Raw genomic sequence first — 27,695 nt, forward strand, 5'->3', positions numbered from 1 at the left:
TACAATGACAACTTAATTGTTGCCAACTCTCATGATTTTACCATGAGCTTCATGACTTTTGATGGCTTTTTTAAAACTCCAATTCCTGGAGTCAAGTGACTATATGAAACTCTTAGCTTTTTTTTTTTAAAGTAAGTTTCTAGCCCTGATGGTCATGGAGAAAAGCTTGAAAACATGACCTGAGGGCACCCTAAATGCTGAAAACTCAAAAGGCATCTAATAATCCAAATATATATAAAAATGTATTGGGCTTTTCTTTAATATCATGATTTTTAAGCTGATTTTAGGAGTTTCAGGTGCCTGACGCCAAGCATTCAAAAATAATCCAATACCGCAGTATGCTCCCAACTCCCACTCTCTCTTGTAGCTGGCACCTCCCAGCAATGATTGTCCTGATAGTTCAGCAATTTTCTTTACAACCATTAGGACTAAAAACTTTTATTTTAAAATGAAATCTGAAACGAGGCCAAAGCTGGTGAGGGCACTGGTAGAACATGGGTACATGGTATATTGCATAATACCAGAATCCAGCCTCTGTTTCCACAGATGCGGGCGGATTGGGATACATTGTTTTAGGAGTGTTAGAATTAAACAGACTTCAGCCCATACGTTTGTTTTAAGGATCATGGCTTGCAGGGAATTGTTCCTGCCTCGAGGTTCCAGTGACTCAGTCCCTCTTCTCGTGGTTATGAAGTTACCATAACCCTGCCTGATGAAGTCATTTCCTTTGATCTTACTGCAGCCTCATCTGTTATTCTAAGTAACATCTTGATATGCATTAGTGCTTCTACAAGATGCTTAGGTTTAATGAAAGGCAGGGGGTTCAGTTTATTATCCTAGTAGCTCAGGGCTGTTTACTGTGAAACCCAAAAATACACAGCAGGTTTCAGTTTACCACAAAATGGGAAGTGGCTGGGTTTCGCTCAAACACTTTTTCGTCCAGGAGTCTTTGGACAAAGGTGGGGGGAAACATTTTGCTCTTTCTGGCTAGGCACAAATCTCTAGAGGCTGAGCTGGGGTTTGACTGAGCTTAGTTGGAGAAATGTCACATGCTGTAATGGTCACATAGTAGGGCCAGTTTCTCTACTTGCATAAACAGATGTGTGTGACGGGTTGGATCACAGAAACCCCCTTGGGAGCTGCCACCCGATGTGCAAAGACTACCCCTGCTTCTGTTTTCCCTGCCAGCTCAGGACTCCAGCACCCTGTCTTGCTGAGCCAGACACTCCCGTCTGGCTCCAGACACAGACCCAGGGTCTGAATCTCTTGTCCCAAAGCTGCAAGTTTACCTGAAAACAGCTCACAGTAGTGTGCTTGTCTTTAGCACTCAGATGCCCAACTCCCAGTGGGGTCTAAACCCAGATAAATCCGTTTTACCCTGCATAAAGCTTATGCAGGGCAAACTCATAAATTGTTCGCCCTCTATAACACTGATAGAGAGATATGCACAGTTGTTTGCTCCCCCAGGTATTAATACATACTCTGAGTAAATTACTAAATAAAAAGTGATTTTATTAAATACAGACAGTAGGATTTAAGTGGTTCAAAGTAGTAACAGACAGAACAAAGTAAGTCACCAAGCAAAATAAAATAAAATGCGCAGATCTATGCCTAATCAAACTGAATACAGATAATTTCCTCACCAATTCCAGAGTGCTCCCTTTTACAGGCTAAGCTCCTTTTAGCCTGGGTCCAGCAATCACTCACACCGCCTGTAGTTACTGTCCTTTGTTTCAGTCTCCTTCAAGTATCCTGGGGGGGGTGGAGAGGCTCCTTCTTTAGCCAGCTGAAGACAAAATGTAGGGGTCTCCCACAGGTTTAAGTAGACTCTCTCTTGTGGGTGGAGACCTCCCTCCTATGCAAAGCCCAGCTCCAAGATGGAGTTTTGGAGTCACCTGGGCAAGTCACATGCCCCTGTGTGACTCAGTCTTTGCAGGCCAACGCCATTGTCCACATGGCATCTTGCATGTCTCCAGGAAGACTTCTCATGTGGATTGGAGCATTCCAAGATGCATTGTTCCCTAAGTGTCTCCTGATCAGGTACTTAACCTGGCAAATTCCTTCCTAAAGAAGCTGACCAAATGCCTCACAAAGCTTACTTAGAAATCAGGCAAGCATACAGCCCATATTCTTAACCTCGAGTAGAAAATGATATATATATGTACAAATAGGATGAATAGACATAGTAGACCATAACCCTTACGGAGATATGTTACATGGCACAGGCAGCACAAAACATATTCCAGTTATGTCATACGTACATTTATAAGCACCCCCTCCCCATAAAGCCTTATGGGGTACACTGTCACAATGTGGTTCCACTGAAGTCACTGGAGTTTGGGTGCTCAGCACCACTGGGCCCAGAGGTGGTATATTTAGCTGGGCTCATAAATTCTAGGGCCAGACATTTAATTGCTCCAAGAAACCCCTATCTGCTACTCCAGCACCATGAAAGGACCTTGAAGCAGCTGTAAACAGCCCCCAAGGACTACCTGCAGTGCAAGGGTGCTGGTTCAGATCCGGGCATTAGAATCCAAATCACTGCCCATCTGAACCCCTGCACAATGAAAAATTCCAGCTCTCTCATTCCAGCCAGAGACTCCATTTGTGACTGTGCTCTACCTGACCCCTCATTTCATCCTGAACCAAAACACTGCTCAGATGAGGGTCCTAAATACATATGGCATTACTGAGTTGCCCCCACTGGGGTGCCCTCCAGGGTCAGGCTGTGTCTGCCTCAGTTTCCCCAGAGTGTCACCCACGCAAAAGAATATTCTCTCCCTCCGTGGCAAATGCAAACCCTTTTAGTCATAGAAAGGGCAACAGTCTGCAGATCCTTCATGGTAAAACAAAACCGCAAAGTAAAATCCACTCACAATGCACCAGCTCTTCAATCCCATACAAAGGTCTCTGTTCCCAGATTGTCCACCCGAGTCATTAACCACTCGGTCCCAGATCCATTCCCTTGCCCCAGGGCCTCACTCTCCTCCACCTGAGAGTTCCCAGACCTGCTGCTCTCTCATGAGTCTTGAAGCCATGAAGCCTTGCTCTCTCCCTTGAAGACTTGGGGCTCAGCCTTCTCCTGTAGCCCCAAGTCAGGTCTCCTGTAAGAGGGCCCCCCTCAGGGCTCCACTGCCCCAGGGCTCCTCACCTGTGTGCCCCACTTCGCTCAATGGAACCTCCCTCCAGAATCCCTATGCCCAGCACACACTGACCAAGCTGATTCTTCCCCTCATTTTCAGGGGCCTCTGCACTAACTTTCCCACAACTTGGCAGGGTTCTCCAGCTCTAGCAAGTCCACCCCATGACTTTCCACAGAACTCACCCCAGCAGCCACAGTTACTGCCCTCATCCATGCTTCCTGCAACTCTCTCTCTGGGGCTAGTCTCTGCTCCTTCTGTCTGTGTTCTGAGGAAGCTCTCTCCTACCCCTTCCTGTCTTCCTCCCCCACAGCCCCAGGTGCCTTCCCTTAAGCCCAACTGGGATGCAACTGGCCAGTCACAGGTGCATTGGACCCAACTCCCTTTTCAAGGTACCTGTCACACTATGACACATGGGTTCTAAAGGCTGCGGGGCTTTATCTCTGTGCCTCACAGCTCACTCGTTCTATGCCCAAACTTCCATGGGGCAGGGAGGGAATGTCACCAGGGTTAAAGGGATCTTCCTAGAATTCATTTTCTGCTTTGTGACTTTGCCATTCTAACTTGGCCTGCAGCATCAGTGGCAGGCAGGGCCCTGCTCCTAGACCATTTGTAGCAAACACAGAACGGTCACAGCTCAGGGAAGGCATTGTTTGCTTCGGGGTCTGATCTGGGCCAGATGGAGAATAGTCTTGCCGGTGAATCACAGCCGGCTTGAACTCAAACAGGGTGTATTTGTTTGTGTCACTCATACCCTGATTCACCAGAACTAAACACAGACTATGCCACCCCCACACCTCCGACAAATATAACCCTGCCCTACACCTTCATCTTCACTGGTGGGAACCTCTCCCTGGATAGGTCTGAGAATCTGATCTCTTGGATGTACAATTAGAGGAAATTATCCTCTCATCTCCACCCCACCCCATCCTCATTCGCTGTCTGCTAAGAAGTGGTAGTGGTAACAGGGCTAAGACTTAAGAAGATTCTTCTCCCTCCAACCTACCCTCACCCTCCACTATGCCATCTCACAAACTCACCTGAGAACTCAGGGGCTGCCTTCAGCACCATTGAGAAGCAAAGGAAGCCCAGCACTGCCCCCAGACATGAGACCCGAGCCCCAAGCAGCCGCTGAGACACAGTCATCATGTAGCTTATCCCGGATTCCCTGTTGCCTGGGTCCCAGAGCCACCGTGACTCCAGTCCGGGTGGGATCTCATCTTTCTTTGCTGCTGGTGCTGTAGCTCAGAGGCTCCTATTGTCCATTAACAATGGGTTGGTTCTTTGCATTGCCAGAATTACTAGGAACGTGTGTGTGTGTGTGTGTGTGTCTCTCTCTCTCTCCCTTCAATGAGAAAATGACTCATTAATTAACCAGTAAAGTCTCATTCTCAGAGCTGGGATGTCTTTCCCCCCCACCACACACACTTTAAAAGGAGGAATAAGCCACAACAAAGGTCCACTGGAATTCTGCAGCAAGACCTGATGGGGAATTGTGCCATGGAGCAGGGTCCACAGAGTTTTCACTGCCAGTGAAACTGGCAAAAACAATCCAAACACAGACAACGTCTCTCCACAAATCAGGGTTTCGTGTATTTGCCAGATTTCTAGCTTACACCTCTAGTTTCTCAGAAAGATAAAAAGCCATTTTCCCTGTTTAAACCATGAATAGAGATATTAAATACATAAAATCTCCATCTCAGCAAATGTTTGTTTAAGTCTTGATTTTGCATTGAATGCAATGGTGCCAGGTGGCTGCCTGCCACACAAAGAGGCATTTTCCAGAGGAAATGTGCACCCTGCACCAACCTCACAAATGCTCATGAAATGATCCCTTGCATGAAAATTCACTCAGGGAGAGCGAGTGGGCTGGTTCTCCCTGCCAACGGTAAAGCCCCATAGTTTCTACCACTCTGTATGCAATTCTAGCTGCCTCTATCCATCCACAGCTGCTCTCCTCATCCTCCCCTGCTGAGAAATCAGTAATTTGCCTGAGGCATTGAATTGACTTTTGGGGGGCACTCAGGACACACAGCACTTTCACAAGTGGTGGAAAATCTTCAACACATTGTTGTTGTGCCTGGCAGTCTGAAAGGGTTACAACATCGGCTGTTACTTCAGCTGCAGAACTTTGATAAGCCCAAAGCAAAGGATTCCCTCCTCCAAAGTCCAGAGAACTGGCTGCTTAGAATCTGAGGTCAGCACCAGAAAGACAAGACAACAGTGCCAAGGACAAGGGCACTGGCACAACTCTTTAAAGAGCTCTCAAATGGTTGTTAAAAATCTGTGACTCCATGGTATCAAACAATTTACCTGGAAAATGTCACTTGCAGCAACCTGGAAGGAACTTGGAGAGGGGAGCACGGGGGGCAGAAGGGAAGAGTTTGGAGAAGGAAGTCAGTTTGTGTGCACATAGTTGGCATGCTAGCTGCAGCTGCAGCATCTCTGTAAATAGGTCTCTTAAGAAAGAGCCAGGTTAGTTTTAGAAATCAGGAGCCTTCTCATGTTATTGCCCAGTATACAGTACATAAAATCGCCTTTTCTTGTTCATGGACTACCCAAGAACTGACTGCAATGTCCTTAGATTTATTTATGACTCTAAATTGTTTGTCAAATAATTTGGGTCAGCACCTCCTTTGGAGCAGTTTGTTGGAGTATTCAGTAGCTGTGCTCTTTTGATTCGTCACATAGTTTTGTTTCTGTTCCCCTACCGGACGAGCATAACTCTTAAAATCGGGTTTTCCCTTTGTGGATACCCTGATTACAGATACCAAAGGGGAACATTCTGCAGTGTTTGTGTAGCATTATCTGTTTCAGGGAATATTCCTGCCAGTGAATTAGTTGGCTGGAATATTTGCAAAATGTACCTACAAAAGGGGCACAAGCACAAGGTGAATTTTTTTTTCCAAATTCAAACAAATATCTGTAGCACTACCCTATCTCTGGCCATGGTATTTATTTAACAGCTGTACAAGGAGTTGCCCTTCATGCTAAATGTTTCCTCTTCCCTTCCTCCAGTGGTCTTGGATGAAGGAGACAGTTCTTTGCTTTTTTTAAAGAATTGGCAGACGAGCTCAGACCATTGGTCCATCTAGCCCAGAATCTGTTTCTGTCCCAGATGCTTCATAGGAAGGTGCAAACATCCCTGTAAAAGGCATTTATTTATAACCTGCCCATAGGGAAAGTTTCTTCCTAACTCACATTAATTAAAGGTTGGTTTATGTTTTAATATTGCTCTTTGAAAATCCACCAGTATTAATTTAACAGTCTTAAGATCAATGGTCCCTGGCTGCTCTTTCCCATCTCTTGCCCTGTCCTGTGAGCATCAATGTCATTGAATAATAATGCTTTGCCTTCTCTAATGCATTTCACCTTGGAAGTGTCTCTTTCTTCCTGTCCTTGGGCAGGAGGTGAACAGCAGAGGACAACTTCAGAGCTGCAGGGTATCACCAGGCAGGTGATGATATGCTCCTCACCAGTGGCTGTGTCTTATGGCTCCGTGCTATAACAGCAGGAGCTCCCAGCAGAAATGCTTCCCATACGCTCTGCTGCAACAGACAACATTGGTCACCAAAATGTCCTTGCAATAGCTATTTTCTGACCAGGGGCATGCTCATTTTCAAAAATCTCTGAACTCTCTCTGCGACTCTGGGGTGACTCATTCAAGCTAGGAAGCAGGGGCTTTGTGCTAATCCTCAGTATACTTAGCACTTTCATGACACTTATTATCTCAGAGAACTTTAGAAAGGGATTTTTGCCCCCATCTTACAGATAGGGAAACTGAGGCATGGAGCGGTGAAGGGATTAGCCCAAGACCACATTCAGTGTCAGTGTCAGAATGGGTGAATCCACCATCTGGGTAAACAACGGCACTTATTAGGGGGAAACAGCAGCAAAACAAACAAGCTGCCTTCCATCGGAGTTTCCAGCTTCATCCTTAAATCAAGATTGGATGTTTTTCTAAAAGATGTGCTCTAGTTCGAACAGGAATTATTTGGGGGAAGTTCTATTGCCTGTGTAGTACAGGCGGTCAGACCAGCGTAATGTCTACACTAGGAGTTTGGGGTGTGATTCCCCCCTCATGTACACACACACGTGCTAGCTCTCAGTGAGCTAGCATGAGCATGAATAGCAGTGTAGCCATGGTAGCAGCAGCAAAGGCACTGATTTTCCATGCCTAGGACAAATCTACTTGAAACCAGTGGGTACATGACTAATCCGTGTCCCCGCTGCTGCTACCAATACTACTGCAGCTATGCTACTATTTATACCATTTGAGTATGTGTACATGAGCAGGGGAATCACACCCCAACAGGGCTGGCTCCAGCTTTTCTGCAGCCCCAAGCGGCAAAAAAAAAAGACAAGCGGCTGCACTTCGGCGGCTGCTTAATCACGTCACTTCTGCTGCTGTTCGGTGGCGGGTCGTCCCTCTCTTCCTCTTCGGCGGCAATTCGGCAGCAGCTCAAAGAGGAAGACAGGGAATGAGGGACCCGCCGCTAAATTCCCACCGAAGACCCGGACGTGCCGCTCCGATACCAGACAGAGTGCCGCCCCTTTGAATTGGCCATCCCAAGCACCTGCTTCCTACGCTGGTGCCTGGAGCCGGCCCTGCACCCCAAGCTCCTAGTGTAGACTAGGTCTCTTCTGGCCTTGAAATCTATGAAGCCTCCATTTTTGCTTAGTCCCACAGACCACACTCTTTCTGAAATTTTCAGTATAGCCCCTAGTTGCTGAATAGCATAACTGCAAGCAGCTATCATTACAGAGCACAGCTCCCCTGATTCCAAGGCTGGGACTTGTGCCACTGGCCCATACATGCAGCCAGAGCACAATCGACCAGCATTTTGCACTGTGGCTGACAGTGGGTGCTGCTGCTACAATACCAAAGTATGCACTGCTGTCCCAGGCAGAGGTATTAGTCTCCGACCCTCGCTGGGGCTCAGCCTATGTCCTGAAGTATGAGAGCTGGCAGGAGATCTGTGAAAATAACTGAGTTTTTGGTTCACTGACCACATGGGAAAAGTCAATGAAATTTCGTTTCAGATGGAAGGAAATGGCTTGGTTTTGAGCAGGGGTATTTTTAAACTTTTTTTAAAGTCAATGTGAAGTGAAATTTGAAACAAACAAGTCAGTTCAAAGTCCAAATGGAAATGTTTTGGCTTCTTTCCAAGTTTTTTTTTTTTTTTAACTGAAACAATTCAGTGACTTGGACCTGAATTCATGACATGGTTTGGTCAACCTGAATTCATTGAAAAAAAGTTTAATCCAATAAATTGCCCCTGCTGTAATGGAGAGGCCTCGCTTTTGTTTTCCTAGTGGGTGCTCTAGTTCTAATCAGGAATCCCAGGGCGCAGGGGGGTGAGGGATGGAGGTGGGGGGAGGGCAGCCAGCCAGTAATAACACATTCATGACCCTTCCCTTCTGGAGAAAAAGCAAATTGATCATGTTTTCTAATGAAATGACTTCATCTCCAGTACTAGGCTCTTATGCTGAGTCTGATTGAAAGATTCCCTGATAAGGCATATGGCAGTCACTTCCCCCACTCCTGTGCTGCCAGGAAAGCAGCAGCACCTCCCATTGGCCCCTGGGAGTCTCTGGGCCAAAGAGAAGGAGCCATCCTCAATCTCTGTGTTTTTGTCTGGAGAGCTGATCTATTTGTGATGGACTTTCATTGGGCCAAACCAAACTCTTTGTCCCAACAGCCCCCAATCAGCAAAGGACAGAGTGTGGAGGGCAAACAGTAAACTTCTCCAGCTTCTCCTAAGTTCCTGGGTGTGGGGCCTGACCTCCCCCAAGCCATTCTTCCCACTCTGTCTCATCAAGCATTCCCTCTCCTGGGCGACCTGTGCAAGGGCAGAGGAGATCTGGAGATATTCCCTTGTTTACTATGGACCAAGCAGATCCCCATCTCTCCCCTGTCACGCAGCCCTTGATGATACACACAAATATCCATGACAAATCCATGAAACTCTCTAAGGAAATGGGAGAATAACACATGGAAAGTGAATTGGATCCAGAGGAGATGAGCCAGAGCCACAGAGTTCAGATCAGGATTGGAATTGAAACTCCTGCCGATTTGGGGGCTGCTCACCTCTGGGGTTCTATGTCAGCCCACAAAAGTGAGAGGCCAGAGGTATGAAATTCAGACCCTTCCCTGGATCGCTGGGGCTTTCCCCAAAGGGTGGAAAGGGATTCAGATCTGAGCTGCCAGTGTGGGCCCTGCTCAGATGTTGTTGTTTAAGGCAGATACCATGTGTTTAAAGTTGTGCTTAGTAGAGGGAAGTTTGCCTCTTTTATTGGTGAATCTGGGGTCTCTCCCAACAACGCTTGCTTTCTCTTAGTGAGTGTTGTGGGGGAAGGGATGTGCTCTGGAGCTGTGGACTTTTTGCCTCCTGGACAGGATAATTAGATACACGATCTCTCCAACTGATGAAGCACAAGACACTTCCAGCCCATTTCCTGTCATAAAAGCTCTCATGGGTGGGAGTTTACAGTAACAGAAGTGGAAGGACCTTTTCTGGGACATAAGCCCACGGCTCAGAAAGAGTCCAGGGCAGCATCTGGTCTGCTTGATAGCTGACAGGGGGACCTCTTGCATGCTCTCTGTTAGATTAGGATGCTGAGTCACAACTGGGAGGCCCTTGTGGAAATACCCTTGCCCCTCCAGCCGTTGCTGCACATACTCTGTCACTCCTCCTCAGTTCAGAATTCAGGAGGAGGAAGGAAAAGAACTGCGATAGAACTGCCCATTGGTGAGTTAAGCTGGCAACGGGGCTTGGTGTATCTTCATTAGAGAGGTCCTTCACCATACACCAGCGGCTTTCCCACTGGATCGCCACCTGCTTCCACTCAGAGGTTCAATAGCAGCAAAGAACGGAGCAACTTGCTGCAGTGGAGAGCGGCTAGCAGTTTGAACAAGCAGAGAGGATGGCAAGCCAGCGGCACAGCCCTCGGAAGGAGCCTGAGATCGAGCTTTTCGTGAAGGTGAGTTTCAAAGACATGCTTATGAATTCTGCATGCTGGATTTACCCCAGGCAGGAAGAACAACGACCCACTAAACTCATCAGTTACTTTTGATGAAGTTACCTGCAGATTTTTTTACAAGTGCTTTATCATTTCAGAGTGGGGGGCATTGTCCCATTTGCAATGGTCAGCGGTACATACGGGCAGATAGACCCATGACTACATGTGTGTGTGCACAGCGGTTGGCAGAAAAGGGTGCCAAGCATGCCCAAACTGGGGGAATTCCCAGGGAGCTGTGCATTCTACTGCGGAGTGCCAAAGGAACTGGCAGGTTATAAAGTTATCAAGGGATCAAGTTCCTTCGGTATGATGTTGTGTTATTAATTGTTGTTATGCTGATATAAATCATATGTACAGCAGTGTAAATATGGCATGTGCCTTACAGAGACAGATAAGGTGTGAGCCTGTCCAGAAGAGATAATAGATAACAACACAAACACATACATTCAATTTCAGCTTCTCACCAAGTTGTGGTTGCAAGACAGACTCTCTGAACTGCTCTGTCTCTCTTTTGCTCTGTATGTGTCAATTATTCAGCTGAAGGCTGTTTTGCTGTAGAAATGTTTCCCCCTCCGTTAAGTGTTTTGGGGACAGTTTCCTTTGGAACATTTCAACTCCTTTCTTCAAAACATTCTTAGCAAAAGTGGAGAGAGCAATAAATAAATCAGAGAGCCTGAATTTCCAAATGAATGTCTGAGAGAGACATGACCCCAGACAACTTCCATAACTTTAAATTCCCTGGCCCTGTGCTTTTTACTTGGCTGGCCATTGATTACACCATCACAGTAATAGAACAACACGTGACTTTGTCTAGGGTATTTTGATGCAAACAGCAAATGCTCAAGATTTCACACCACAAATAATGTTGAGATTCTGAGTCTTTTAAAAAGAAATGTTTAATGTTCTAAAAGTGTCATTTAAATGAGATAGGAGGTTTTATTCCCCAACTATTACAACGAATCCTTCCCACAGCAAATAACAGAAGGCTACCTTGGTCTATGTTAGAAATCTAGGGACTCAGACTCCACTCTCATTGTTGACGTACAGAACTGTCCAAAGTAAAACTATTCAGGGGTCAGGTAAAAGATATTATCTGTCCTTAACCTCTCAAAGCCTAGGCTAAGTTGCTGAACAGAGATACTTCATTAAGATCATCTTCTGTTCACTGTCCTTCAATTGTTAAAACCAAACTTGGCCCAGGGTATTTTGCTGGTGAATTCAGCGCTTCTGTGGTTCCCTGTTTTATCACTATTACTTAGCTAGTCCCTAACTATCTTAGGGAGAGGCAGGAAAATGATACACAAGATTGTTTCAAAACTGCATCAGAATCAAGGGGCTTTTTATTAGAGAAGGGAAACAGAAAACAAACGCTTAGTCAGTACTTCCCCTAAAACTTACTTAATTTAGCAGTAAAAAAACCCCTTGGAACAAGTAGTATGGTGGTAAACTAACAGTCCCCTACCATAACAGTTTCTGTGTTTTAACCATCTTTGGCAGGCAGCCTTTAATGAAACAGGGTCTGATCTAAAGGGGTGCTGAGCAACCACCGATCCCAATGGGAGTTGTAGGCTCTCAGCACCTCTCATGATCAAGAGCCAGATCCTGCTCCCCAATTAACACTGGAGTAACTTTAGAATTACACCCCATTCACACCAGTATTGGTAGGAGAGAATCTGGCCCTAAACCCCAATCTTGTTTTGGGGGGGAAAAGAATCCCATGAGATGCTGAGTGCTTCCCACAAGGTGCTGAACACCTAGTTCCAAGCACCTCACAGGACTGGTCTAGTCTCCTGGCAGAGATATTGACCAATAGGACATGGATGGTGTGATGCAGCTGCCCTTTTACCTACCTTTGCTATTATTCCCAGAGTGACAGTTCCTGAAGCTCTATTGAGAACCTCTTGGTCTTGATTTTTCTTCCTTGTAACTCGTGCATCTTCAGATGGTAAAAGCTATTATTTGTGATCATTATTTCTATTCCTGAGGCATACGCTATTGTGCCAGGCACTATACAAACACATAGTAAGAGACAATCCCTGGCATGGCCCTTGGGCATGTCTTCATTGTAGTTCACTTGAGTTAGCCACACTCAATTTACCCCTCTGGAGTTAGCCTTGAGTGGGTGAGAGCAGCCACACGGAGGACTAACACTTGAGCTGTTGTGTCCACACCAGCATGCATTGCATTCACTCATGTGTGGCACTACGGCAACTGGGGGTCATCCCATGGTTCTTTGCTTTTTTGTAGGCTGAGCCACTCTATGATCTCTCTGTCAGTGAGTTGTGGGGAAACTTGCCTCTCCTTTCTGAGCACATGGGGAATTGTGGGAAGGCATCAGAGGACTATTAGCCCTCAAATGAAGCTAGCCTGCATCCACACTGCAGAGTGGTCATACCAGCAGCTGACAAGTTGTACTAACTTGAGCTTTACCCTATACCCGCACTTGGGCTCATCTACAGGAAGTAAAAGCACCACCACACTAGAGTCAATGGGTTTTGTGTCCGGACAGGACTCAAGTTATAACTCGAGTCAATTTTGCGGTGAAAACAAGACAGACAAAGGGTGCAAGAAAGGAATGATTATCTCTATTTTATAGATGGGGAAGAGAGGCACAAAGACATTAAGGGATGTATTTTAAAGGCACCTAATTTCCTGTGATTTCCAGGGGGGTTAGTGCCTGAATACCTTTAAAAATCTGACTCAAAGTGACTTGCCCAAGGTCACACAGGAAGTCTGTGTCAGAACTGATGATAGACTGGCCATCGTCTTAACTGTTAACCTAAGAGCTAAATCTTCAGCTGCTATGGATCAGTGCAGCGCCACTGAAGTTGGTGGAGCTACACCAATTTATATGAGTTAAGGAGCTATCTGTCACTTTTTTCTACAATCGTCATTCTGTTGTTAAAATTCAGCTCTGTCTAACATTACCCAGCTTCGGATTAATTTTTAAAAGAATTGAAAAAATATACCATAAATCTTTCCTGTGCCCTCACTCTGGCACTTTGCTCCTATCAATTTCTATCCCTTCACTCCCCCTTGATCTGCAATATTGGTCCTCTCTTTAGGTCACCCAACCAACAATCTTTCTGTGTCTGTCGCTCAGCGGCTGATCCCTAGCTGTCACTGAACTCTCAAGCCTGGATGATCTGACTGCCCCCATTGCAATGGCAGGGAGAGTTCCTTACAGCTCAGGAGTGTATTGTAAGGGGCCATTTGTCAAATTGTACTAGCCCCTCGCCTGCTAGAGTCTGATTGCTAGGCGATTGCTTGTGAACGTGGCAGGAGGACAACCCTGGCGAGTCAAATCCTCTGTGTCTAATGGGCCAGTTGAGTAGAGATAGCAGAGGAAGCTCCTTGCCCTGTTGATATGCTCCCAGTGCATCTGAACGTTAATCTAGGGAGATCACATCTAAGGCTGCCACCGTAGTTCAGTTTTAAATTCATTCAGTCCTTGGCTTCTGCGATAACAGTGTCAACACACGCACCATTCTTTCAGTATCACTTGTATTGTAGCTGTGGAGTTAGGAGAACATTCACTCCTTGCAAATAGGTCTCCATAAATCAGCATGTAATGACTTCCAGCTGTCTGTGGCCTAGCCTGAATCCGAATCAGCCATCTAGCACCAAAAAGCTCAGCTTCCCATTATCAGTGGCTATAGGGCAGGGGTCGGCAACCTTTCAGAAGTGGTGTGCCGAGTCTTCATTTATTCACTCTAATTTAAAGTTTCGTGTGCCTGTCATACATTTAACGTTTTTAGCAGGTCTCTTTCTATAAGTCTATAATATATAACTGAACTATTGTTGTATGTAAAGTAAACAAGGTTTTTAAAATGTTTAAGAAGCTTCATTTAAAATTAAATTAAAATGCAGAGCCCCCCGGACCGGTGGCCAGGACCCGGGCAATGTGAATGCCACTGAAAATCCACTCGCGTGCCGCCTTCGGCACACGTGCCATAGGTTGCCTACCCCTGCTATAGGGTAGCCAATCTCCATTTTAGGTTTATGGGTTTGGTATTTTTTTTAATTCTCTGCAGTAGTAAAGGTCTCCAAGAAAGGTAATAAAGCTCTCTAAGCTTTCAGCACCCAGAAGATTTTCCTCATTTGTAAATATGACTATTTGAAAAGATTTTATTTATTACCTTTTTTAAAATCAACAAGTAGAATTTTGTGGGCAGTCCAAATTATTTTCTTACACATCCATTAAAAGAGGGGGTGACAAACACAGCAGACAAGGGCATGAAGCGGAGGTGAGGCAGAAGACTGTCTGAGTGCTGGTAGATATACAAATTGATTTTTAAAAGTTATATTAATTCATTTGTTCATATCAAATCAGTTCATCCGATTTGTCCTACATTTGTTCCCATAATTTCGTTATTTGTCTAACCCATGGGAGTTAGGCACCCAAATACTTTTGAGGATCTGGACCTAAAAGTTGTTCCATTTCTCTTAATTCTTTTATTCTGATCACCCCCCGTTCTGTAAATGTATTTGCTTCAGCAGCAAGAGGGCACAGTCCTGCAAACACGTGGGCTTGGCTTTCAGACTCTGAATAGTCCTACTGACTTGGGTGGAAATACTCTGGGGCTTAAAATTAGGCATGTAAGCATTTGCAGTGCTGAGGCCTTATAGTTACTAGTTACTTATTCCTGTTCCATATGACTCTTGAGATGGAAATTATTGATTACACAGCTCTATGATCAGAAACGGTAACAGAAAATACTCTTGGGAGAATATTCATTTGAATAGTTTCTTTTCAGCATAATTAAGGTAAGGGGAGAACATTTTTAAATTGTCATTTTGTTTATTTAAACAATCGGCTTTCCTTGGTTTGATTCCGATGCTCTAGTTGTCTTTACAAGAGTCTGATGCATCAAGGTAAAATTTCCAAAGGTGCCTATGTAAGCAGAGGCCTGATTTTCTAAACTATGTAGGAGCAGGAGCCTAAAGCTGCAGACAGATACCTAGTGGCATTTCTGAAAGCCCTAAGCAGGCTGGGTGTCTCTCTCCCACTGAAAGCCCATGGGAATTGGGTGCCTAACTTGTGGGGGACTTATTAAAGTACCTCTTAGGTGTCTATCTGTATTTTTAGGCACCCGAGCACCTCTAAAGTCTGGCCCTTGACTTTCAGTGGGACTGAGACGCCTCCAGTGTCTAAGGGTATGTCCACACTGCAATAAAACCCCAGTGGCTGGCCCGGGCCACCTGATACATGGGGCTCGGGCTGCGGGGCTGTAAGATTGCTGTGTAGACATTGGGGCTGGCCAATTCCGTGCAAATTAGGGGCCTAACGACCTTAACAAATCTACTCTTAGGTGCTTCTGAAAATGTCACCCCAAGAGCCCAGTGTAGCCTGCAGACCCAGCGCATAGCACTGATGCACAAGAAGGCAGGAACCCAGATTGTGGGTTTATAAATGTGGAACCCCCAAGCTGGCATTGTTACAGTCACTTTTCAGAGTAGAACCCCACTTGGAGAAGGGGCCCACAGTTTGAGAGTTATTATTGCCTTGTATTGAACAATCCCACCTCTCCTATACTGACCTCAGAGCCTTCCAAATACATGCAAGACTCCTGGAGGGGCCTGTCTAGATGTATTTGTTGATTAGGACTTCTACAGAGAATGAAGGCTGTAATCTGTGTCTGACAAGATAGTCCCAGGACTTGCTCAGTAGGCTTGCAGTATTCTTCATTTTTGTTGAAGACTGACTTTCGTTTTTAAAAAGGGAATTGTTTGTCTAGTTCATGGAAAATCTGAGCCTTTGGGAATTTACGCCGTGTCCCTTTAAATCAGCAAGTGAACAGTAAAAAGAAAACAAACTACTGTTTTCCTGGAAAACGTTAGTGCATTTTCTCCCACACCCTCCCTCTTGAGTTCTTCCTCCTGCCAGTGAGAAGCCTCCCTTCCTGTTGAATCCATTATCAAACTCCATTTTGTGCCTCCCGCCCCCACCAGCGCTGAGTGTACTGGCCTGCGCCTCCCTTTCTCACTTCCTGTCTGAGGAGCCCCTGACAATCCAGCTTCTAGAGACAGGCTTTCCAAAATATGGCAACAAGGGGCACAGAGAGCTTTCATATTGTCTTCCCCTCTGACCCAGCTCCCACCCAAAGAAACAGAAACAATACCACACTAGCGTATAAAACAATCACTGTGAGTGGTGCTGGGTCATGAACCCAGCAGCCCTACGAGGGGCCTGGCCCACCTGGTCTGATGACGATCAGTTTTGGTGCATTTCCGGTGCTCAGATACCATAGTGACAAGGGCCGTATAAATAGCTAGATTAAATTCAGTCTTTCAGGGGGTTGCTGCTACGTTCGCTAGAGTTAGGCCACCAATTTGGATGGGACTCCAAAGCTTTCCCAGCCCAGCTATCTCCAGTCCTGAGCCCTGTGTTTGGCGAATGCCCTGGTGACGTTGGGCTGTGATGCCTGGATGCTGGAGTGTGACTTCATAATGTTACATTTGCTTTTGTATGCACTGCAGGGGTGCAATGCAGGCTATCTGGGCTAGTGAATCCAGCCCATGGCCACTGCCACCTCCTCCACTTACACGACTCCTCTGACTTAGCTCCCCAAGCCTGGGTGTAAGTTAGCATAGTAGGGGCTAATTAACCCCTGCTTTGCATCATGTGTGATCATTCACAACTGTGCAAAGGAGCTGTGAACTGCCACCAGATCAGAACGCTAGGCCTAGATCCATGGCTGTGGCAAAGCTCAGACTGGCATGGGTGCAGTACTGGCCACTGCACTTCCCCAGTACTGGGCTGGCTATGCACTGGGCTTCCCCCACCTCTCCCCTTCATCTTCCCCATGTAATTTCAATCAGCCTGATGCCCTGTCTCTGTAATGGACCCCCAGCCTCTAACCAACCCCAGACTTCTGGGAAGGGATTTCCAAAATACAGATGCAAACCTAGATCTGAATTTGGTGCTTAGGTGTCTCTCTGTGTAATGGATCCTGAATGGACCCCTGATCCTAACATATCCCTTAAAAAAACCTAAACACAGATGCAAACTTTGCAGCCTGGGCCTATATCTAGATAGACTATACATGTGCCATGTGACTTAGATTATAGTTGCTACAAGAACCATCTGAGCATCTCCCATCTCTGGTCCATTTGAAATCTGAACCATAATGTTGCATTGAATCTCCTTGTTAAAAAAAATGGAGAGAAAGGCACCTTTGACGATCTGGGCCTAACTCCCAATGAAACCAGTGAATCACCTGTTATGCTGCCACTGTCTGTTTACCAAGCCCGGAGCTGTGCTAGCAGCTCCTTGCCCAAAGCCGCTTGCAGTGGCCCAGCTGTGGGAGACATCTTATGCCCAGTGAGCAGCATTGGTCTATTTTGCTCCTTCTGCAGGCTGGCCTGGATGGCGAGAACATTGGGAATTGTCCCTTCTGCCAGCGTCTCTTTATGGTTCTGTGGCTCAAAGGAGTCAAATTCAACGTGACCACAGTGGACATGACGAGGTAAGGGAATGGTGGTAATTCTTGCCAGTGAGATATCCAGAGTACACAGCAGGGAAGCTCAGGGCTGCCCCTTGGATTGTGTGCACCAACAAAATCTTAAAAAGCAACAGAGGGTCCTCTGGCACCTTTGAGACTAACAGAAGTATTGGGAGCATAAGCTTTCGTGGGTAAGAACCTCACTTCTTCAGATGCAAGCTTATGCTCCCAATACTTCTCTTAGTCTCAAAGGTGCCACAGGACCCTCTGTTGCTTTTTACAGATTCAGACTAACACGGCTACCCCTCTGATACTCAACAAAATCTTAGTGTCATATGGCTCAATTGCTCTTCACTCTACACTTCAGATCTCTCCCGCTGTCAGCATCACATCCCCTTTCGTTACATGTGCCATGTCACTGGCATAGATGGAGCTGACTGGCATCATTACGAGGCGGTGTCCCTGCTAGCAGTCTAGCTGTGACCAAATTCTCGCCTCACTTATGCTCCATTTGCCCCCCGCCACTGACCTCCCTGGAATTACACAGGGGATAAGCCAGCAGGAAATTTGGTCCCAAAAATCAACAGTTCAGGCCATTGTAAGCAACTGGGGACACAATGTGAACAACAAAAGTTTGTCCATGGAGATTTATACAAGATATCCTGCAGAGACAGGGCCATGAAAAGATGGCAGTGAGCCCTCTCAGAAAATTGAAATGACTACACATATCCCATGTGCCGCCAAAGATGGATGTCCCAATGGCCAGTGAAGTCAATGGGAGCTGTGAACTCAGGGTAGAATTTGGGCCTTTATCTAGGGAGCTCCCTCTCCTGATCAGCATGGCTCTGGCTCCAAAACATGGGGCCCATGATTCCTTCTCACCACTGTGTCTCCTCCCTGTACTAATCTGTGTCTCTCACTATTTGATGCCTTCATCATGTGGTGTTTAAGAGCAGGTTGGACAAACACTGGTCAGGGATGTTCTAGGTTTACATGGTCCTGCCTCAGTGCAGAGGCCTGAACTAGATGACCTCTCAGGGTCCCTTCCTGTCCTACCATTCTATGTTCTTCTTGGTGGTTATGCATGGTGGTGAGATGAGATTGTGACACTGCACTTGCAGTGAGGTCTTCGCCTCAGCAGTGAATCCCTCTTTAAAAAAAAAAAAAAAAAATCATTTCAGGAAACCTGAAGAGCTGAAATCTCTGGCTCCAGGGACCAACCCTCCATTCTTATTGTTCAACAAGGAGCTGAAAACAGACTTCATTAAGATCGAGGAGTTCCTGGAGCAGACGCTGGCGCCTCCTAAGTATTTATTATCATAGTATTATGCACTTTTGCAACCTTCCAACCAGGAGATGTGAACTGCCACCAGATCAGAACACTGGGCCTAGATCTGTGGCCATGGCAAAGCTCGAATGGCATGGGTGCAGTAGTGGCCATTGCACTTACCCAATTCTGGGCTTCCCCTGCCCCCCCCCTCTCTCCTCTCGCCCCTTGCACTTTGCAAACATTGATCAGTTCAGCAATGGTACTCATCTTGTGGGGCGGTAGGAACGGACAGAGGCACAGAGTGGGACTGGGAGCCAGTGGCAGTGAGTAGAATGTCCCTTGGCCCTAGTCCCTTGCTCTGAACAATATATTGCTGTCTCCATGAGGGTATTGCTGAGGCCAAGGTACTGCTGTGTGTCCCTCAGAAGAAGCAGAGATAGGCTTTTGCCTAGTGTGAGACGGTTGGTTTAAGGTTGTGACCCTCCCTCCCCCTTCCTCTATGAATAGCTAAGCAGCAAGGAAACAGTTTGGCCGGTGAGATAACACAATGGAAGGAAATTCACTGTGTGATCTCTGGATGCAGGCAAAGAGGGAAAGGGGCCGGACAGGCGAGCCACAGGGGTGGGGGATGTGGTGAGAAGTGCAAGTGGATCGGTTTAGAGACCCAAGAAGCAGATGCCATTATTTTTGCAGCAGGGGAGGGGAAGGGATCTGAAAACCTTTTTTCTGCTTGTTTTTGAAAGGGGCAGGTGCATGTAGCTGAGCCAAGGTGAACACTCCAGCCCAGGGGTTAGGAGTGCAGCTAGCTCCCAGCTGAGCGGTTATTATGCGCTCATTCTTGGCTCTCTCCCCAAAGGTTCACTGCAGTGGTAAACAGGAGACACCTTAAAGAGCCAGAACAGTTCACAGCTGGGGCTTTAGGCCAGATCCTGAGCTGGAGAAAGCTGTGTGGCTCCCCCGAGTCTCCCCCCCTCACCTCCCTGATGAGTTACCAGCTGTTGGTGGCTGCATGGCTGTCTGGATGGAACCCAAAGCAACACTCTTTGGATAGCAGGGAGCAGAATCCTAGCCTGGGTTTCCTCCTTCAGCTCCATATTGCCCTGAAAACTCCCCTCTGTGCCTAGCCAAACTTTGGAACATACCTAGCTAGAGGTCATTGTTGCACAACCCTTTCCAGATTGCAGCCACATCCCGAGCAAGCTGGCATGGGGGCACTCCAGGAGCTCATGCTAGAGGAATCCAAGATACTCGCTAGGTCCTAGGGCCAGATCTGCAAACAAGCTCAGCACATTGGGCGCATGTTGGGTGCTGGGATATCTTGCAAATCTGTCCACAGTGGCGGGGGCTGAGCCCCTCTGAAAGCCCCGGCCTGAGAGGCCTGATTCCTGTGGGAGTTAGGGGCTGAAATGCCTCTGGAGGAGTGCACCCTTAGCAACCATCAGACACACCAATGCTCAAGGCTCAAGCCTTTCACTGGGTGACTGCTGAGCACATGAAACACTGAGGCTTTGCTCTCCATCCTCGCTCACCTAACAGCTTTCAGCCCAGCAGGCACAGCACAGAGATGGGGCAGGTGTGAGTCTCAGCTCAGTGCAATGACATGGTGCAGTCCTGCCCTCTCCTCTCCCAGACAAGGGCACTTAGACCAACAGCTTATGGATTAACTCCTGTACAGAGTACAAAGCTCTTTAGCCCCTCAAGTCTTCCCATTCTTCTGGGAGCTAATTCAGGCCTCTTCCCCTAAGCTCAGGAGTCCCACAGCCTCCTCCACGGCCTGAGTAATAATTCAGGCAGGCTTACCTCCCTTGAATTTGAGAGTCCACCAGCCCCCCTCCAGGGCTCACAGGTCAGTCCTTCCAGCCCTGCCCTGCCCTGCCCTGCCCTGCCCTGGGAAAGCTCAGCCAGCAGTAGTGCTGATCTCCTGGGGAATTTCCTCTAGGTGCACCCACCACCAGCTGAGCTACCTTTCCTCATGTCCAGGCCCTTGTTAACTGCCAGCCAGCCACCTGGGCATGGCATTAATGACCTACAGGTGGGCTGAGATGGGGTTGCTCTCCTTAAAGGGACCGGCCACCCTGTGACAAACAGATTAATGGGAAAAAGCATATTACCTGCTCAGATTGTCAGGTCTAGTTATAGAACAGCACCCCCTGCCAGGAGAGGTTTTGGTACCTACAGCAGTGTTATTTTGAGGCACCCTTCAACCTTCTTCACTCATTCCTCACCCCAGGCCACTGGGTAGGTACTGGAGCTGCTAGCCTGTGCTGCCGCAGCTTTGCTGCTATTGCTGCCAGAGCTAGCTAGATTAGAACTGGCTTGGGTCTGTCTACACGGGCTGCAGTCCCCGCTCTGACTGCAGAGTGGACAGACCCTGAGTCTGGCAAAGCCCACCTTAGGGCCAGTGCAGGGCTGGGCCTAACACAACAGCTGGGATGATGTTGGCCTGCGGGGTATACTGGGATACCTCAAGAACAAAAGGCATTTCCCCATGGGAGCTGCATGAGTTTCCATATCCCCCTCATGCCAATCCGTGCACTCCTGTCTGAGGCCAGCATCCCGGAAGTGCCAGCAGAGCTCAGGCTTCCCCCTATCCCTTGGGCAGGAAGTTAGATGAGGTTGATCATTGCAGGGCTTTATGCTTTTGAACCCATCTCAGTGCTTGTGGGTTGTATAGTCACCAGAGGAGAATGCAGCTGACTAGCTTTCTAATGGCAGAGTGAATTCTCCATGTATGACTCTATGCAATTATCTGTTTAAGGTACCCACACTTAAGCCCCAAATACAAGGAGTCCTTTGATGTGGGCAGCAACATTTTTGCCAAGTTCTCTGCATACATCAAGAATCCCCGCAAGGAAGCGAATGAGAGTAAGGAACCCTAGGGTATTTTTATTTATTATTCTGAGTTCATCATTTCCCCTGGAAATTTACTTCCCTGGATCCTGAAGCAAAACCTATTAGAAAAATAGCTCGCTCACCCAAGGAGATCCAGAGGGTGTATCAGCTGTTCACAGTCCATGAAGGTGGGGATGTCGGTGCACAGAATGGGAGCTACAGAACCTCCAGGAGAGGTGGAGGGGATGCCTCTCAACAGCAGCGGCAGGGATCTAGAGGTGCTGAGTATTGGTGATAACTCCTGTGTGCAGGATTCCTGCTCGTTGAGAGGGCATCCTATGGCTGGGCTGGAGTCCCCACTGTCTCCCACACTCCACCCGCCCAAGTGATGCCCCCAGGAAGTAAAGCAATAAATTGGAAGGACAAAAGCAACCCTGCCTTTCACCCAGCACCATTTGAGGATCATGATCCATAGCTTGTGCTGTAAATGCCTGGAAGCAGCACAGCATCAGGCTAGGTGGCTGCTAAAGGAGCAGCTCTGGTAGCTCCACCTGCACAGAGACCTGTTCTGTACACACTGTGAGCAGTTCTGGCACACCCTACAGGGGGCAGTGGGACATCGCACTGTGTTTGGTGGATCTGGGCTTGGGGAGGCAGTCTACCACTGGTTTGGCCAACCCCCTCTAACCACTCCCTCTCAGAGAAAGGTGGCAATACGTATTAGGGGCACGTTCAGATCCTAGAGCTCTTTGGAAGGTGCCAAAGGGATATCTTCTGGGGTTTCTCCACCAAAATCCCAACAGCGGTCCCAGGTGGAAACCCCTCTTCAGGTATGGTCCAGCTCAACGGTACAAGTATCAGGGATTTGTTTGTGAGGGTGGACATTTTTTTTTTTGATGGGGGCAGGGGCACGGATTCTGTCTATACCTACGCATTGGGGCAGGTTCCTTATCTGACGCCAGGGGCCCTGACTGTGATCTCAGTTGGGCTGTTGTAGATCAAGAGTAACTCTACTGAAATCAGTGGAGTTGCAGTGAAATTGGTGGGTGTGAGAGCAGAATCTGCTCAAGGTCTTTCACACTAACACTGGTTTCTCCTTGGGTGCAGCTTTTGAGAAGGCTTTGCTGAGGGAGTTCAAACGCCTGGATACCTACCTGAACAACCCGCTCCCTGAAGAAATCGACCAGGACAGTACTGAGGAAGTCCTGGTCTCCAACAGGAAGTTCCTGGATGGGAACAGGCTAACGTTAGCTGACTGCAACCTGCTGCCCAAGCTGCACATCATCAAAGTAAATCCACCCACTAGCTACAGAGGCCACAATCTCTGGGTCAAAGGGCAGGCCAGCACACGAAGTACAGGATTTTCAAAAGTGCCTTCATGCCCAGGGAGTGCAAGGTCCTGTGACAGTTAGCAGGACTTGTGCTCCTAAGTCACTTAGGCCTACCACCTCATTGAGATCAATGCCAGTTAGGCATATGAGTACCTTTGAGGATCTGAGCCTTAGGCACTTGTGAGAATCACCTCCCAAAGCAGTACAGGTCCCTTTACACTCCCAACTAGAGCCAGCTCACCACATCTGACCTTGTGAAGATTTGGGGAGCTGAGGCGCTGTCCAGTTCCAGCTCAGAATATCTTGACTCAAGCCTGTCTGTATTCATCCCTTTGGCGCTATCCCCTGCTCGGTGTCTCGCTTGTCCCTTCAATAGGGCATTTACCTGGCAGTGGGCTGGAGAGGGAGGCTAGAAGAAGGTGAGCCAGGTCTGATCATTTAAACATGGGTGAATTTCATCCCAAGGAGAGTGAAGGAAGCTCCATCACTCTAGGGAGCTAAAGCTAAACGGGAAAAGCACTGGAGAGAAACCTGTAGGGGCAACCCCACTCCAGCCCCTGCTCTTCCATGAGGGACCAACAGCACTAGCCAGACCCAAACACAGTGCTGGTAACCAAAGTCTGGGAAGCTCCTGGCTAGATCTCAAAGGCGATGTCCCCAGTAAAGCCTTCACAGTATCACCCCTTCTGGCCGTGTGAAGCTCTGATGTTATTTTCAGGGGTATGGCTTTCACAGCCAGTACTTTTGGAAGTGCTGGGACACCTTTGTGTCTCTGGTTCAAAGCCAGACTGGGTGGACAGCTCCCCTCCCGCCTGCAACCCTCCTCTGCTTCTGGATTTAACAGCCTTGAACCCATCCATCTCATCCATGATGAACAATAAGTGTGAAGTCAGGGAGAGCATTGCTGCAGGAACAGAGCACAGTGTGTAATAGCCATCCCTGACATGCTGGATGGATGAGCCGAGAAAGCTGAGATTCTGAGCTGACAGGTCTATTGATCTCTCTCCAGCAAAGCTGGCCGTCTTCTTCCTCTGAATGAGGGTATTGATCCAGAAGGGATGGGAGGGATTTGTGGGAACTCAGTGGACTTCACTGTTTCATCCACTTCATGATTTTCACTCCCTCTCTTACGTGGATTGCCTTGGCCAATCTTTAGGGGGCACCCTGGGAGTTCCAAGTCAAGATTCACCCTTAGTTGCTCATGCATATGGAGTCCTGTTTGGTCCAAGATGCTACAGTGGAACCTAAGAGTTACAAATGCCTTGGGAATGGTTGTTCGTAACTCTGAACAAAATGTTCTGGTTCTTTCAAAGTTTACAACTGAACAGTGACGTAACACAACTTTGAAACTTTACTCTGCAGAAGAAAAATTCTGCTTTTAACCATCTTAATTTAAATGAAACAAGCACAGAAACAGTTTCTTTACCTGGTCAAAATTTTTTTTAAAACTTTCCCTTTATTTATTTTTGTAGTTTATGTTTAACACAGCACTGTACTGTCTTTTTTTTTTTTTTTTTTTTTTTTGGTCTGCTGCTGCCTGATTGCATAATTCCGGTTCCAAATGAGGTGCATGATTGACTGATCAGTTCGTAACTCTGAGGTTCTACTGTAGCACCTAGAAACCCCAGCTGAGACTGGGGCCCCATTGTGCTGGACACTGCCCAAGGTGGGATTATTGTCCCAATTTTACAGATGTGAACTGAGGCACAGAGAGATTAGGTGAGTTGCCCAAGGAACTAATGATGGATCTAGGAAGTGAAGTCTGAATTTCTGCATACCAGGCCAGTGCCTTAACAACAAAACCTGCCGGCCTCCAGGTCAATGGGGCCAGATCTTATCTGGATACCCAGAAGTCTAATAATCACCTGCATTTTCTCACCCTTCATCCCTCTAGATTGCTGCCAAGAAATACCGTGACTTCGAGATCCCAGCGGAAATGACAGGCATCTGGCGCTACCTCCACAATGCTTACTCCCGTGATGAGTTCAGCCACACATGCCCAGCCAATGAGGAGATAGAACGCACCTATGCCAGCGTTGCCAAGAAGATGACCTAGGGGCAGCCAAACGAGACGGTTTTTTAAACCCCTCTTTCCATTGGAAACACTGCCGTGAAAGCTGCCTTCTTCTGAATGGCCATGCCAGTAGAACAGCCCAGTCCTGTCACCTGCAAACATTTGGGGATCTAGGAACTGGAGGAATCATTATGATCTAATTAGTAACAGCCTTTCAGAAAATAACCCTGTGCTTCCAGCTGCTGCAGCTATCCTCCTCATGTGTAGATTGACTGCACCCTGATTTTACAGCTATAATCATTGCATGTAGCAAAATGCCACCACCCAGCTGCCGAGGCAGCTGCTTTGTCATTCCTTAGAGGCTAGGATTCCCAACCTTTTTGTGGGATCACCAACGTTTATTGTGCAAAACTGCGCAGAGCTGGTGACCATGCGGCATAGAGCGGTTTAAGTATCCCCCTTTTGAATCTGGAGGACGGGGTACAAATGATGTCTTAGATCCCAGCAAAATGGGTTTTCACATATGCATAGAGTTTAGGCCAGAAGACACCATCAGATCATCTAGACTTACCTACCCTGTATAACACAGGGCATTACATTTCACCCACTTACCTCTGCTTTGAGCCCAATCACTTGTGTTTGGCTAAAGTATATTTTCTGGAAAGTCATTTGAAGACACCAAGAGATAGAGAATCCACCACTTCCCTGGAGCGTTTATGCCCATGGTTAATCACCCTCACTGGTAAAAAGGAATGTGCCTGATTTCTAATTAGAATTTGGAGAAGCTCCATCAAATTGCTGAGGAAAAATAGTGTGCTCAGGATGTGCACAGGGCTGCACCAGCGGGGGCTGCTCTAGATGAGGAATGAGGTGCCCTGGCGGAGCTGTGTGAAGGCTCCAGCATGGGAGGCTCTGCAAGTCACAAACATACCAACAACAGACACTGAACTACAGTGCCTTCCCCTCCTCCAATACCAGGTTTCCATTGCTTTGTCTCCACTGACTTCAGCAGAGCTCCTCCTGAGGCATGTAGGTGTAGGTTCGAGGTAGATCAGGCTCACACATATCACAAGCTCAATACAGAGCACCAGCAGCAAAGAGCCATTTCTTATACAAAGTTCACCCGGTAAGTGTCAGTGATCAGCTTGGAAACTCTTGCAAGAGATCTGCCCCGGTCTTACTGCTGGAATGTGCACTGCTAAGACTCAGGTGCTTCATCTCCAGATCTCCATGATCCCGCGCAGCAATGCAGCTTGATCAGGAGAGGTTCCCCTTGCAGGTACAGGCAGTGCAGGAGTTTTCCATGATTGGGCAGCAGACTGTGAACTTTCCCCTGATCCCACACAAGCTGTACCCACCTGCGCAGCCAACCAGAGTGGACAAAAATTCATTTGCTTTCTAAAACAAAAGGGTTTTTATAATTGATGTGCAGCGTATCAAGGTCAAACAGTGTGTGCGTGTGCACAGAGCACCCAGGGCCACTTCCATAGCTGGGTGAGCCTAGCGCAGTTCCACTGAAGGGCAAGACCAGCTAAGGATCTGGCCCATATAAGCATGGAGTGACTGATGCTGGCTTAAGAAGTACGACCCTTAAGGCCCTTTTCTACTACTGCAACCTTGGGGATTGCTGCTAGCTCTGGCATAGTCCAGGAGGCAACTGACAGAGGTTTGCTGGGAGGGGCTGGCCCAGTGCTCATGCCAGCCCTGCCCCTTCTCATCCAGCATTATCCACTCTATGGTGTGAACTGGCTATCTACAGGGACCCCTGGGATGTTGGGAACATTTTGCATGGCCACATTCTCCTCTCCTCCATTAGATTTGTGCTGCTGGGGCCTCCCGCCAAAATCTGTACCCAGGAATCTGACTCCTCGCCCCAAATAGTACGGAAACCAGTGGCAATGTAGATATTCTGTAGAATGCAATGGCCTGCCTATAATGTACTGAGCGTTACAGATCTGCACTGGGCTGATGGTAAAAGCCCCCTAGAAAACCCACTAAGTTTCTCTCTTACTTGTACTTTTGCACTAAATAGTGTGTACTCGCAATTCTGCTTTTGATATATTTGTTAGTTTCATTCAAGTGATAATAAACTTTATTTTATATACAACTTTCACAACCTGGCCCCAGACTGCTGTCCAGGAGACGCTGAGAGCTAGAGAAGGCAGTAGAGCATGAAAAGGTGTGTGGTTATGCTGGGAACATGAGGAAGTGAATATTAATTGCATTTCTAAAATAAACAGTAATAATAACTTCCATTTTCTGTGCAGTCCCTTGTGCTGAAGGATCCTAATATGCTGTACAGACTAGAGGGATATAGACACCACCTGCAAGGCAGCCCGCTCTGGGGTGGCACACTGCATCTGCTCTGCATCTCAAATTCTATAGAGCAGCGTCACATGAACAGGAATTTCATGACCCCTTTACTCCCCTCAGAAACTGCAGAATGGGAGAAGCCACAGCAGCATAGCAACAGCTGTGGTATTATTGACGATGTCACTCACTGGCAGTAGGAACAAGTGCAAAGGACAGGGACTACTGACCACATGTTGGTTGAGGTCATGGCCCTCCATAGGGCTCCCAGGCCCCGCAGTTTTGGCAGCATGGCCTGTCCCTTTGCTGTGCTGATATTAGTCCCCTGTT

General features: G+C 47.4%; 2 protein-coding genes across 4 annotated transcripts in view; one reads left to right on the forward strand and one right to left on the reverse strand.

The window, feature by feature from the left end:
• LOC117882691 (protein eva-1 homolog C-like) overlaps positions 1–4,412 on the reverse strand; it is a 39,498-nt gene extending 35,086 nt beyond the window's left edge. For 2 of the 3 annotated variants that reach the window (XM_034781333.1, XM_034781331.1), the window contains exon 1: positions 4,181–4,412. In XM_034781333.1, coding sequence (XP_034637224.1) covers positions 4,181–4,289 — 109 coding nt within the window. In that variant the 5' untranslated portion in view covers positions 4,290–4,412. The remainder of the gene's footprint in view (positions 1–4,180) is intronic. The other variant, XM_034781332.1, reaches the window with a different exon arrangement.
• A 5,229-nt stretch (positions 4,413–9,641) lies between these two features.
• On the forward strand, positions 9,642–27,168 carry CLIC2 (chloride intracellular channel 2). Its single transcript, XM_034781334.1, has 6 exons — positions 9,642–10,124; positions 17,523–17,632; positions 18,790–18,915; positions 21,637–21,743; positions 22,818–22,999; positions 24,936–27,168. Exons 1-6 carry the CDS (start codon positions 10,068–10,070, stop codon positions 25,095–25,097), a joined length of 744 nt encoding a protein of 247 aa, XP_034637225.1. The 5' UTR covers positions 9,642–10,067; the 3' UTR covers positions 25,098–27,168.
• The last annotated feature ends 527 nt before the right edge of the window (positions 27,169–27,695 follow it).

Source organism: Trachemys scripta, chromosome 9 (assembly GCF_013100865.1).
Source record: "Trachemys scripta elegans isolate TJP31775 chromosome 9, CAS_Tse_1.0, whole genome shotgun sequence".
Lineage (NCBI taxonomy): Eukaryota > Metazoa > Chordata > Testudines > Emydidae > Trachemys > Trachemys scripta.

Coding starts and splice junctions, on each gene's coding strand:
- CLIC2 (XM_034781334.1), top strand. CDS start 10,068: ATGGCAAGCCAGCGGCACAGCCCTCGGAAGGAGCCTGAGATCGAGCTT. Junction 10,125..17,522: donor AGATCGAGCTTTTCGTGAAG/GTGAGTTTCAAA, acceptor CTCCTTCTGCAG/GCTGGCCTGGATGGCGAGAA. Junction 17,633..18,789: donor ACCACAGTGGACATGACGAG/GTAAGGGAATGG, acceptor AAATCATTTCAG/GAAACCTGAAGAGCTGAAAT.